This window comes from Hyla sarda, chromosome 8 (assembly GCF_029499605.1).
Source record: "Hyla sarda isolate aHylSar1 chromosome 8, aHylSar1.hap1, whole genome shotgun sequence".
In the NCBI taxonomy this organism is placed as follows: Eukaryota; Metazoa; Chordata; class Amphibia; order Anura; family Hylidae; genus Hyla; species Hyla sarda.
Window position 1 is genome coordinate 69,450,040 of NC_079196.1, and position 14,085 is coordinate 69,464,124.

Sequence of the window (14,085 nt, forward strand, 5' to 3'; positions counted from 1 at the left end):
AATATAAAGCAGTTCTTTAATGCAAGTCATATAGCTAGTCTTATGTCTGCTATTTTAAATTGACAACAGATGAAATATTCTCTCCCAATAGGACCAGAATCTCAATATTCCTTACTAGAAGCATACACGTGAATAGTGTACTAATATCTATATTAAAAAGCTTTCCCACAAGTCTTTGTTGTGACCAAAAAAAAAAGACAGCAAACCCAGATTTTTAAATGCAATTTATGAATACAAAGCCAGAAATGGGTTTGAAGAGAGAAAAATTCACAGTCTTTCCTTTATACATGTCCTCCATTCATGATCTGCATTGGCACTTAAATTAAAAACCTGAACACAGCCTTAAAGGGGTATTCTGCGGCTAGACTTGTTATCCCTAGCCAAAGAATAGGGGATAAGGCTTCTTTCACACTAGCAAATTACTCCGTTTAGCAAGTTCTGTCACTAGTTCTGTCCTAAAATCAGCTGTCACCGGCAGTGACCAAATCCTATACGTCCGTTAGAAAATCCCATTATAGTCTATGGGATTTTTCTAATATCCGTATTAATCCATTATAGTCCGTTATTGATAATGGACGTTATTTTGTGACGGAAAATAGTACGGAAGAAAATAGTTCATGAACTATTTTCTTCCGTACTATCTTCCATCACAAAATAACGTCCGTTATCAATAACGGACTATAATGGATTAAAACAGATATTAGAAAAATCCCATAGACTATAATGGGATTTTCTAACGGACGTATAGGATTTGGTTACTGCCGGTGATAGCTGATTTTAGGATGGAACTAGTGACAGAACTTGCTAAACGGAGTAATTTGCTAGTGTGAAACAAGCAAAACATGTCTGATGCATCAGATGACTGGGGTGTCGCGCCGGAGATCCCCAGCAGCCGGACCCCCGCAATCAGACATGTTATTCCCTATCCCATATGGAAAACATGTCTAACCACAGAGTACACCTTTAAGCCTGCAAAGTTGTCTTCTATAGAACCTGTGTCATATTATAATATATATATATTATAAATATATATAATAGACTGGCGCACCTGCCGGACAGTAAACCAGTATTATTAACTCTGCCTCCATCCATTACTATAGGATATTAATATTTTATATTTACATCTGTTTAAACAATTTTTTTTTTTTTTTTTTTTAAAGAAACAAAAATAGCTAGTGGGGATAAAGTGGTGGTCTTCACAAAGAATTGGTCACTGTTTTTGGTTACGTTTAATGATTATTTATCTTCTAAATTGAAAGTTTCTCCTCTTTATGAACTAATGTGTATAAATGTTTAGCTAGACCTACACCCTGTAGCACATGAGAATATACATAATTTCTGTGTGAAGTATGACGCGGCACACTACGATTTTTTAAGGTATGGTTTAGTATACAGCCTAAAAAACAGCTTAATGCCTTAGTACATCCACTACCTCTAATAATAATTTGATTATTAATTATAATGTATCTGTATTCATGACTTATATTAACGTGTCATGTGAATATGCCTTTAATTATTACAGTGCAATTCCTAAATCCAACAGTAATAATATGATCCCTTGCCTTCACCCTTCTTTCCCCTAATTTTTCTAAAAAAGCTTTGAACCCCTCATTGCATCAGCAGCCACCCCCCCCCCTCTGCTCTTTTCCCTAATCCTTCAGAAAATACTCTGCACTCCTCATAGCATCAGCAGCCAACCCCTCATGCTCTTCTCCCCAATTCTTCAAAAAAAAAAAAAAAAATGCTCTTCACCTCTCATAGCATCGGCAGCCCCCCCTGCTCTTCTCCCTAATTCTTCAGAAAATGCTCTGCACCCCTCATAGTATCAGCAGCCACCCCCCTTGCGATTCTCCTTAATTCTTAAAAAATAAAAATGCTCTGCGCCCCTCATAGCATCAGCAGCCACCCCCCTTGCTCTTCTCCTTAATTCTTAAAAAAAAAAGAAGCTCTGCACCCCTCATAGCATCAGCAGCCACCCCCCTGCTCTTCTCCCTAATTCTTCAGAAAATGCTCTGCACCCCTCATAGCATCAGCAGCCCTCCCTACTCTTCTCTCCCTAATTCTTCAGAAAATGCTCTTCACCCCTCATAGCATCAGCAGCCCCCCTGCTCTTCTCCCTAATCCTTTAAAAAAAATGCTCTGCCCCTCTCATAGCATCAGCAGCCACCCCCCTACTCTTCTCTCCTTAATTCTTCAGAAAATGCTCTTCACCCCTCATAGCATCAGCAGCCCCCCTGCTCTTCTAATCCTTAAAAAAATATGCTCTGCACCCCTCATAGCATCAGCAGCCACCCCCCTGCTCTTCTCCCTCATTCTTCAGAAAATGCTCTGCACCCCTCATAGCATTAGCAGCCCCCCCTTGCTCTTCTCCCTAATCCTTCAAAAAATGCTCTGCACCCCTCATAGCATCAGCAGCTCCCCCCCTCTTATATCTAATTTTTCAGAAAAAATGCTCTGCACCCCTCATACAATCAGCAGCCCCTCTCTGCACTGTACAATTCCCCTGTCAGTGTCACAAGGACAACTTGCCAAACTGACCCTCCTTTTCACAAGCACCATCCTCTCCCAAAGTTTCTCCCCTCCCTGTGAATGTGAGCACTGCCCCTCTCTGGGTAGAGTTGTGTGTGAGCTCTGCATTCCCAGCAGCGCAGCACTCAGCAGCATTGTCAGGCTCTAAGCTGAACTTCCAACTCCCATCCTGCCTGGGATATAGGGGGTACCATGAAGATGCTGAGGGGAGACCTCCCTCTGACCCTGCTGCACCTCTACCTTCTACTAGGAGGTGGCACAGCACAGCAGGGTCAGGGCCAGGGCCCCATTAAGGACCCTTCCCTGCCTGGCACTGGACCTGGTACCGAGATCGTCTTCCCCCCTCCAGACAGAAAATCTTCCTATCAAGGTAACGTTACATGATGCTTGGCTTTCAAACTTAACATCCTTGCCCCAGACACATTCAGTCATTTAAGGGTTAAGTGTTTGCGGCACCATATCCTTCCTATAGCCGCCATATGGTGGGGATCTCAGGTTTTTGGGGAATACAAAGCACAGGCTAGTTCGGAAGAGTCTGACATATATATATATATATATATATATATATATATATATACACGTATATATATATATATATATGTATAATGCATTTCTCTCTGCTTCAACAATCAAGTTGACGATGCCTCTACTACTTGAGTTATAACTTTATTCATTTTATTTTAAGACAAATAAGTAAACGTTTTTACGTGAATCTACCCTACAAGAATCTAAATTATTTGCTGACAACATTACTTTATTTCAGTGTTCTCCAATCTAAGGACCTCCAGCTGTTGCAAAACTACAACTCCCAGCATGCCCGGACAGCCGTTGGCTGTCCGGGCATGCTGGGAGTTGTAGTTTTGCAACAGCTGGAGGTCCACAGTTTGGAGACCACTACCGTATATAATCATGTGATGCATTGCTGTTACCTATAGATCATCTATAGGTAACATACCCCACCCACATCTGTAAAGCTGGATTTTGGAGATGGAAGATAATATGGGAGGAGCCACAACAATAGAGGTTTCGGCAGAAGAGTGGGAGGAGTCACCAAAAAAAGACACAATGGCCAAATATTAGCCAAGTTTCTATTGATATAAATATAAACCGTATAGATTTGGGTATTGAAAAATAAACAGAAACATGATATAACAGTCCACAGGAATAGTTGCCGTTTTTGCAACTTTTACATTCAAGGAGGTGGATGTAGAAATTAAAGGGGTACTCCAGTGGAAAACTTTTTTTTTTTTTTTTTTTTTTTTTTTTAAATCAACTGGTGCCGGAAAGTTAAACAGATTTGTAAATTACTTCTATTAAAAAAATCTTAATCCTTCCAGGACTTAATAGCTGCTGAATACTACAGAGGAAATGATTTTCTTTTTGGAACACAGTGCTCTTTGCTGACATCACAAGCACATTGCTCTCTGCTGACATCTCTGTCCATTTTTAGGAACTGTCCAGAGCAGCATATGTTTGCTATGGGGATTTTCTCCTTCTCTGGACAGTTCTTAAAATGGACAGAGATGTCAGCAGAGAGCACTGTGTTCCAAATAGAAAAAAAAATTCTTCTGTAAGGATTAAGATTTTTTAATAGAAGTAATTTACAAATCTGTTTAACTTTCTGGCACCAGTTGGCTTATTTAAAAAAAAAATAAAAAAAAAGTTTTCCACCGGAGTACCCCTTTAACTTGTGTTCTCTTAGACTCCATTTACATTATTTTTAGCAAGTCCAAAACCCAGAAAACTGTGCAAATCTTTCCACTATTCACTGTGTGCATTTTACGTGATTTTATGTAGTTTTACTGTATGTGTTGTAGGCAATCCTAGAGGCAATCCTAAATCAGATTTGGGATAAGTCCGATGTGCTAAATCATGGCATAAAAACAGCAGTATGTGTCAATGGCTTTGGCTTATGCCATATCTGCAGATTTGAACTTTTTTCACCTTTTTTGAAAAGTGTCGAGAAGAGTGGGTAGGGTTACTAGGCGGAGTCAGGCCACTCACTGCTTGACAGATTAATCATTGTGAGGGGCATAAAATAGTGCAAAACGAAGCAAAAATCAGCATGTGTTCAGAGAACATGTGTAATCTTTTTGGACTTTTGAACTTTTTAGACACTTATCCCCAATCCACAGATAGGGGATGTGTCTGACTGCAGGGGATCCAACTGCTCGGACTGCCCGCAATCTCCTGTATGGGGCTCCGGCTACTCACGCATCCTTGGCGCACTCAGACCCCCACATTCCTGGACGAACACAAGTGATGGCCCACTCAGCCAATCAACAGCTAAGGCGGAACATCGCTGTGGCTGGTGATCGGCTGAGTGGGCCGTCACCTGCGTTTGTTCAGGAAGGTGGTGCTCCTCTGCTCTGAGGACATGTAAGTAGCCAGGGTCCTGTACAGGTGAGCCCCCTGCGTTCAGACACTTATTTCCTATACATGGATTGGGGATAAGTGTCTGAAAAGTTTAGTTCCCTGGACTAACCCTTAAAGGGGTACTCCGCCCCTAGACATCTTATCCCCTATCCAAAGGATAGGGGATAAGATGTCAGATCGCCAGGGTCCCACTGCTGGGGACCCCGGGGATCGCTGCTGCAGCACCCCGCTATCATTACTGCGCAGAGCGAGTTCGCTCTGCACGTAATGACGGGCAATACAGGGGCCGGAGCATCGTTACGTCATGGCTCTGCCCCTCGTGACGTCATGGCCCACCCCCCTCAATACAAGTCTATGGGAAGACCATTAAGGGGACAGGCCGTGATTTCATGAGGGGCGGAGCCATGACATCACGCTGCTCCGGCCCCTGTATCGCCCTGTCATTACGCACAGAACGAACTCGCTCTGTGCAGTAATGATGGTGGGGTGCCGCAGCCGCGATCCCCGGGGTCCCCAGCAGCGGGACTGCGGCAATCTAACATCTTATCCCCTATCCTTTGCATAGGGGATAAGATGCCAGGGGCATTTACTTCATATCTACTGGCTCCAGAAAGTTGAACAGATTTGTAAATGACTTCTATTAACAAATTCTTAATCCTACCAATACTTATCAGCTGCTGAAGTTGAGTTGATCTTTTCAGTATCACCACATTGCTCTCTGCTGACACATCTGTCTGTCTCATGAACTGTCCAGAGCAGGAGAAGTTAGCTATGGGGATTTGCTGCTACTCTGGACAGTTCCTGAGACAGACAGAGGTGTCAGCAGAGAGCACTGTGGTCAGACAGAAAAGAACAATTCAACTTCAGCTGTAAAGTACTGGTAGAATTACAATATTTTTTAATTGAAATAATTTACAAATCTATTCAACTTTCTGGAGCCAGTTGATATGAAGAAAAAAGTTTTTTCGTGGAATACACCTTTAAATTCAATATGAAATCTAACAAGTCTCCTCCAATATGTTTCAAACAGAATATATTGCAACAAATAAATATTATTATTTAATAACTTAATATTATTTAATAGTTTTTATCTAGATATCTAGAAGTCATCTGGTGGAAACACCAGCAGGAAACTCAAAACTTAACCTGGTTGACATACACTACTTTATTTTTTACATTTGGAAGTACAATGAAGCAATTACATTGGTCTATACTCATATTGGTCACTAACAGAATGTATTGATATTGTAAAGGGGTACTCCTTTTTTGCAAATCAACTGGTGCCAGAGTGTTAAACAGATTTGTAAGTTTTAAAAGCCTAGAACATCTTAATCCTTCCTCTACTTATCAACTGCTGTATGCTCCACAGGAAGTTGAGTTGTTCTTTTCTGTCTGACCACAGTGCTCTCTGCTGACACCTCTGTCCATGTCAGGAACTGTCCAGAGCAGGATAGGTTTGCTATTGAGATTTGCTTCTACTCTGTATAGTTCCTGACATGGACAGAGGTGTCAGCAGAGAGCACTGTGGTTGGACGGAAAAGAACAACTCAACTTCCTCTATACAGCAGCTGATAAGTACTGGAAGGATTAAGATTTTTTAATAGAAGTAATTTACAAATCTGTTTACCTTTCTGGAGCCAGTTGATATGATTTTTTTCCCACCAGAGTACCCCTTTGATGCTTTGCTGCATTTTAATTTTTTTGCATATGTTCTTTTTTTCTGTTAAATGCATACATTTCTCATTGTTTAATCATGTCCAATGTGACATAACTAAAGCTACAACTTACATAGATATCTCCAGCTACCACACAGAGGCCCTGTTACCTTTATACATGTCTTTTTTAAATAAATCTTATTATGATTGTTTCTGTTTGATCTGTTCCATAAAGTAAGCTTATGGGAGTTTTCTGGGCTTAAACGATTGATGGCCTATGCACAGGATAGGCCATCCATGGCTGTCTGTTGTGTGAATGGGAGCTGAGCTGAGTAGCCTGGTGCCCCCACTAAACAATATTTGGTTCATGGCCCCATTTCTTGTGTAGTGCAGGCCCCGCAAATTTCCTGTACAGTTTATCGGCGGGGGGGATGGGCGTGTCATCAACCCACCGATGGCCTATCCACTGGCTCCTGGGCCCTAATGCAAAATCTGTAACAGGGCCAACCAGCTACCATCTGCCATTTAAAATACTGTGGTATCCTTACATGACCTTTGAGCCCCTAGACACCAGGGCCCATGTAGGACTGCTACCTCTGTGCTCACTATAGCTATGCCACCTTAAACTACAGCAATACATAGTGAGATAATACTAACCATGCCTTAACTTACACTGCCAGCCATTTCTACATCTAGACAGCCAACCATTTCTATTCGTGTTAAACATTCAGAGAGGCGGCGAATCCCTGAAGTGACACACCTCCTCCCCACCCTGCCATTCGTGGAAGTGGCGGAACCACTGAAGTAATGGCTTCAAAACACCAGTCCCTTTCTTCTCCCTTTAAAATAGTCATGCCTATAAGTGTGCCTGGCCACACTTTAACAATACCCCAAATAATAGAGACAGCCATAGGACCCCGGTAGCAGTGAGTTACAGTGGAACTATCCCTTTTTCACATTCTACTCTGTACGTGTATGTGATCTACCAGATTAATGTGTTGCCAACCCAAGACTGGCATTAAAACAACACATTCTCTGATGTGTTTTGACCCTGTGATGTCTTTGAGTAAAGCAAATATATTATTTCCTAGACCTTGCTGAACTAGTTAGTATGATAGTGACCCCACACCCTGTGATCCAGTGATGTAATGCCTGATCTCTCACTGAGTAGCAGTATGTTGGGAACTTCACGTTGGTCCATTATGTCGTTTTCTTATCTGGTGTCTTACCTATTTGATGCTCTACTTTTCAATTTAGACCTTGTTGTGGCATCCTGATGATCTAGTAGTGTGGTCTCCAACACATACATTTTAGACTTAATCTTCTGTCCATTCCTGGTGAGCCATTGGTCATTAATGGGGAATTAGAGCTTCCCTCTGATATATACAATATACATGCATAAGTATTGTGCCTCTAGAAGCTCAGCCAGAGTAAATGACCTGACAAGGGGGGCTATAAATTGAGCATCGCTGGTGCACTAAGGTGCATTTTTTGAGGATTGCATTGTGATCCAATGGACATCACTGAGGAACCAGTGATTATGTGAACATACTTAATTACCCAATGGCCATTCCCAATTATCTAATATTTTTGTAGATAAACATGGTAATTTGCTTTTAATTCCTGGCAGTCTAATGGTTGTCTATACATTTCTAGGGACAGAATAGCCTTTTCTTACAACACAGTGGTTTAAAGAGTACCTGTCACCAAATAAAACTTTTAATATAGTTTTCCTTGTGTAATTAGCAGACACTTTCCCATTCACTTGCTTTTAAAATTATCAACATGAATATGTTTAAAATGTGATAGAAAAAATGGCCACTAGGTGGCTCTGTTCTGTCTCCTGCCACAATTGATACAGTGAGTTTGGTCTCCTCCTGGACTGGCAGGAGTCCAAATTCAGGAAGTGCTTCTCTGCACTGAGCTTGATTGACAGCTGCACAGAAAGTGAAAGCTCCACAGATTCTCAAAGAACGCTGCACAGACTGAAACCTGCAGGAGAGCCCTAACTGATAGCAACACAGACTGAAACATGCACAGAGCCTGAGGTCTTCTATTCATCACAATGCTGCAACAATGTGAGGGCAGAAGTTGTCCTCCTGCAGGCTTCAGTGATGTCATGCCTGCTGGGGAACGCCCATTTTCTCCTGCTGGGGAATGCCCACTTTCTGTGAGCAGGAAGAAAGGTAAGATACAGAGCTTTTTAAAGCAGTTGGAGAGGTGTTAGGAGCAGTTGGGGAACATAGCCTTAGTTAGTTTAAAACTGTTTATTTGGTGACAGGTACTTTTTAACGTGCCATTTTTAGCATCCCTTAAAAAATTTATTTTTATCCTTTGTAAACTAATAAAATGTATACATTAACTGTAAACACTAACACAGTGTGAACTTAGCCTTAGTTGCTTTAATTCCTTACACAATAGCCCAGTGCCCACCAACAAAGCACATAGTGATGCAGTTTCTTCTTTCATGGAGTTTGTATGTTTTTCACTTGTTGTGTGCTTTCTTTCAGTAAAACAGACTCAACTACATTCTCTGTACAGCTCTGGGGACCATGCTTTTACTATATAATAAGATCGTACATAAATACATAGGGTTAAAGGAGAAGTATCGCTCATGACAACCTATCCCCTATATAAAGGAGAGGGGATAAGTGTCTGATCGCAGAGGGTCCGATTGCTGGGACCTCCCATGATCTCCTGCACGAGACCACAGCTCTCCCCGGGAATGGTGGAATGTCAACCCTCCCACACACCCATGTATCCACCACTCCATGTATCCACCCCTCCATGTATCTCTACGGGAAAGCTGGAGATACAGCGACAGGCCACTTTCCCAGGGAGAGCCAGGATCCTGTGCAGGAGATCACAGGGGGTCCCAGTGGTTGGACCCCCCCCCCCCATCTCCCCCTGCAATCTATAACTTATCCCCTATCCTTTACACTAACACCTTTACACATATCAAAAATAACAAAAATATTATTTTGGCCAACAGCTATCTTTCCTGATCCCTCCTGCTCATTTGGTGCAGCTGAGCATTTATGTTTTTACAATGGAGAGATGTGCAGTAAGTTGCTTCCAGGCTGCTTTTGCAGCAGGTTATATTCCATAAGTAATTGGCATTTGAAATCCAATATGGCGGATCCTTTTTTACCCTTGACCCTATTTGTTGGGAGAGAGTTGGGAGGACCCCTTACACATTAGACATTCAGCCAGTGCGGTAGGAAATTGGCAGCTTTAGCCAATTTTTGTCTAATGTGTATATGTGAGAGATTATGGTATGGTAGAGTCATTTCCTGTCTGACTATATTTCTGATATTACATCTAGTAAATGAAACTATACAATTTGGTTGTAATGCTTGTATATCGTTTCACTTATCTTTCAGATTGTCCTGTGGATATTTTCTTCGTGCTGGACACATCAGAAAGTGTTGCTCTTCGAGTGAAACCATTCAAGACTCTTGTGACTCAAGTCAAAGATTTTACAAAAAAGTTTATAGATAAACTCACGACAAGGTAACATCTATGGGTTTGTGTAATTCTTTATGCCATACACTAAAAAAGATGTTCATATTGATAAAGAAAGCAACAAATTATCAATGCAGAGACAATGGCCCTCATTTACTATTGCAAACCCGACATGTTTTGTCGGATTGTGCTCCAGATTCTGTCGCATTGCGCCAGAAATTCTGTCTGTGCCAGATTGTGTGCCAGAATTTGTGCCAGAATTGAAAAACACCCGACTTACTCTCCATTTTGCTAAGAAAACCCGAAAAGGGGCATGGCCGATGGGAAAAGGGGGCGTAGGCTCAGAAAAGGGGCGTGTTCCCGACATTTTCACAAAAACCCCAAATATTTACTAAGGTTTCCATATGAAATGTGGTGGATTTGAGCTGAGGAAAACCCTACAGATCAGAGCATGTGTAAAAAAAGCAAAGTATAGGGAAAGTGGAAAATGTAGGGAAACCTTAGTGCCGTGGAATGCCGTGGAAAATAAATTGTAGGGAATTTAAACCCACAAAGAAACCTACACAACACTCTTAGTAAATAAGGGCCAATGTTTAGCCAAAAAATTTATTTTGCAGCATTTTCATTGGATTTTTTAGGGATTATGTCACTTCATAGAGTTTTAAAGGGGTACTCCGCCCTTAGACATCTTATCCCCTATCCAAAGGATAGGGGATAAGATGTCAGATCGCCCGAGTCACGCTGCTGGGGACCCCGGGGATCGCTGCTGCAGCACCCTGCTATCATTACTGTGCAGAGCGAGATCGCTCTGCACGTAATGACGGGCAATATAGGGGCCGGAGCATCGTTACGTCATGGCTCCACCCCTCGTGACGTCACGGCCCGCCCCCGTCAATACAAGTCTATGGGAAGGGGGCGTGGCGGTCGTTACGCCCCCTGCCATAGACTTGCATTAAGGGGACAGGCCGTGATGTCATGAGGGGTGGAGCCATGACGTCACGCTGCCCTGTATCGCCCGTCATTACGCACAGAGCGAACTCGCTCTGTGCAGTAATGATGGCGGGGTGCCGCAGCGGCGATCCCCGGGGTCCCCAGCAGCGGGACCGCGGCTATGTAACATCTTATCCCCTATCCTTTGGATAGGGGATAAGATGCCAGGGGCGGAGAACCCCTTTAAGGGGAACTTTATTATTCCTCTAACACCTAGTCTTGCCCTTTTTAACTGTTATACTCTACCCTTGCCACTTTGAAAAAAAATGGATGGTGCTTCATGTGAAAAATTCATATTAGTTACTGTCATGAACTATAGCAGAAGTCTACACTAGCTCGCAAAATAAGACTAAATAATTATTTTCATACTTAGATCAATATTCATTTTCCTTTTTTTTCTATAATGGAAAAAAAATACTCACTGGTTTCGTTCTCCTCAGTTCTTGATAATTCACCAGATTGGAATTTATCTCTTGGTGAGGTGGTGGGCGAGAGAAAAGTTTTTTTGATTCTCAATGAATCTGGTTGTTGAAGAAATAGTCTCAAAAGTATAACCTTGACAGTATAGGAATTTTGGCTACCCAGTCATGACAGTTTGTGACAATTTAGCTTTTTCTTTGTTTTAGTTAATTAAAATTAGGGTGGGTTCACACAATATAACATTTTTGGCATGTATCTAAGTTTAAAGGGTTATCCAGGAAAAAACTTTATATATATATATATATATATATATATATATATCAACTGGCTCCAGAAAGTTAAACAGATTTGTAAATTACTTCTATTAAAAAATCTTAATCCTTTCAGTACTTATGAGCTTCTGAAGTTAAGGTTATTCTTTTCTGTCTAAGACCTCTCTGATGACACGTGTCTCGGGAAACGCCCAGTTTAGAAGCAAATTCCCATAGCAAACATCTTCTAAACTGGGCATTTCCCGAGGCACGTGTCATCAGAGAGGTCTTAGACAGAAAAGAACAACCTTAACTTCAGAAGCTCATAAGTACTGAAAGGATTAAGATTTTTAAATAGAAGTAATTTACAAATCTGTTTAACTTTCTGGAGCCAGTTGATATATATATAAAAAAGTTTTTTCCTGGAATACCCCTTTAAGCTCTGATTTTCTGTGATAATTGGCAAATATAAGTAAATACATCCCAAATTTTATGCATCAAGCCTAAGTTTTCAATAGTTGAATGTTATTTAAACTTCACATTTTCTCTGATAATGTTTTACTGTAAAAACCTGTTTGAAGATACAGGTTAGGTTTTCATATAGTATTTGGTCAGTATTTTTAGCCAAAGCCAGAAATGGGTCCGAAACACACCAAAAAGTGCAATTCACTAAAGTGTTTCTCTGTAGGTTTCTCTCCTCTTTTTAGCACATTACAGAACCCTCATAAATATATAAAAGCCCCCCCCCCCCCAATAGAAATTTACTGTATCCACCTTTTTCTATTACATTTTTTTTTAAATACATTTGGCATCGCTGTCAAAACTATTCAAATATAATACTTATGATCCTGCATGGTGATCGGCGTAAACTTTAAAAAAATATATATATATGCCAAAATTGCAGATTTTTGGTCACTTGATATGTTGCAAAAAAAAAAAAAGGATAAAAAGTGATCAGAAAGTCCCATCAAAACAAAGACGATACAAAAATGATAAAAACTACAGATCACAGAGCAAATAAAATAGACCTGATACAGCCCCATATATGAAAAAAATACCATTTAATGCAGGTTTCCTCACAGATTACAGCTGGTTACTGGAGGTTCAAAAGAAGGACTTCTTGTTATTTACTTCTATAAAGGGATTGTCTAAAGTATAAAACCCATTTATTGTCCGGACGAAATACCCAGAGAGAGAGAAAGAGATGGAAATGCTAGTCACTTAGCTCTCCAGATTATTCTCTATTTAAGTCAGAATACCCTAGAAGGATGTTTAAAAATTGGCCTTCTAGTGAATATATAACTCGTAACTTTCTAGAGTCCCATTAGAAGCATTAAGTTGTGTTGACATTTGGCTTACACTGTCATTTTAGGTATTACCGATGTGACCGCGACCTGGTATGGAATGCAGGAGCTCTACACTACAGTGATGAAGTCATCCTTATAAGCCCTCTGCTCAATCTAGACAAAGACCGAGATACCTTGAAAAGTAGAGTTGACAAAGTTGAGTACATTGGCAAAGGTACTCACACAGACTGTGCCATCAAAAGAGGCATTGAAGAGATCTTGATCGGGTATGTAGGATTGCACATTTTATAGCTAATAGTTTATATCTACTGGATCTATCTATCTACCTATCTATCTTCTTTCCTAACTTGTCCCCACCTTACAGAGGATCCCACCAGAGGGAAAACAAATATCTCGTTGTGGTGACAGATGGTCATCCTTTGGAAGGCTACAAGGAGCCATGTGGGGGTTTGGAAGATGCTGCCAATGAAGCCAGACACCTTGGAATTAAAGTCTTCTCAGTTGCTATCTCACCAAACCACCTGGTAAGAAGGAGTCTCTAAGTTGCAATCTAGATTTCAGGGCTGTTCACATCTCTACCACAGCAATACTCTGGGAGACATGTTGAAATTGTCCTAAATATATGCTGTGGTATACCCACAGACTTCCATTATGCCAACATAGTGAAAAGTATATTACTATGCATTTCCTTTTCTCCCGTGTACGATTGTTCTGAACACACCACCTTTCTGTACTACAAAATAATGATTATAGAACATATATGTTTTTCCCCCATAAAAGTGCATTGGTGTAATATGGGGTGTAATAATAACTTAAAATGTATTTTAAATTTATAAAAAAATGTCTTGCTGGTTTCACAGTTTATCCATAATTTTACATATTAACAAAAAAATATATACATTTAAAACACATTCAAACATAATACAAATGTATACTACAAAAAAAAGGTATATGATAAAAAGTGGCCTTGTTTTGGTACATACATTTGTGATATACCACAAACGTATATGTGTATGAAACAGATGGGAACCCTTATACAAAAAGTGAATGCGTTCAGATATCCATGATGTGCAACTTCCTTACAGAGAATCG

At 40.7% G+C, this 14,085-nt stretch overlaps 1 protein-coding gene across 1 annotated transcript in view; it reads left to right on the forward strand.

The window, feature by feature from the left end:
- Window positions 1–2,629: 2,629 nt before the first annotated feature.
- The window catches only part of COL6A1 (collagen type VI alpha 1 chain), a 61,614-nt gene continuing 50,158 nt past the window's right edge, over window positions 2,630–14,085 (forward strand). Inside the window, exons 1-4 of the mRNA XM_056536524.1 lie at window positions 2,630–2,899; window positions 9,944–10,073; window positions 13,059–13,259; window positions 13,358–13,517. Coding sequence (XP_056392499.1) covers window positions 2,722–2,899; window positions 9,944–10,073; window positions 13,059–13,259; window positions 13,358–13,517 — 669 coding nt within the window. The 5' untranslated portion in view covers window positions 2,630–2,721. The remainder of the gene's footprint in view (window positions 2,900–9,943; window positions 10,074–13,058; window positions 13,260–13,357; window positions 13,518–14,085) is intronic.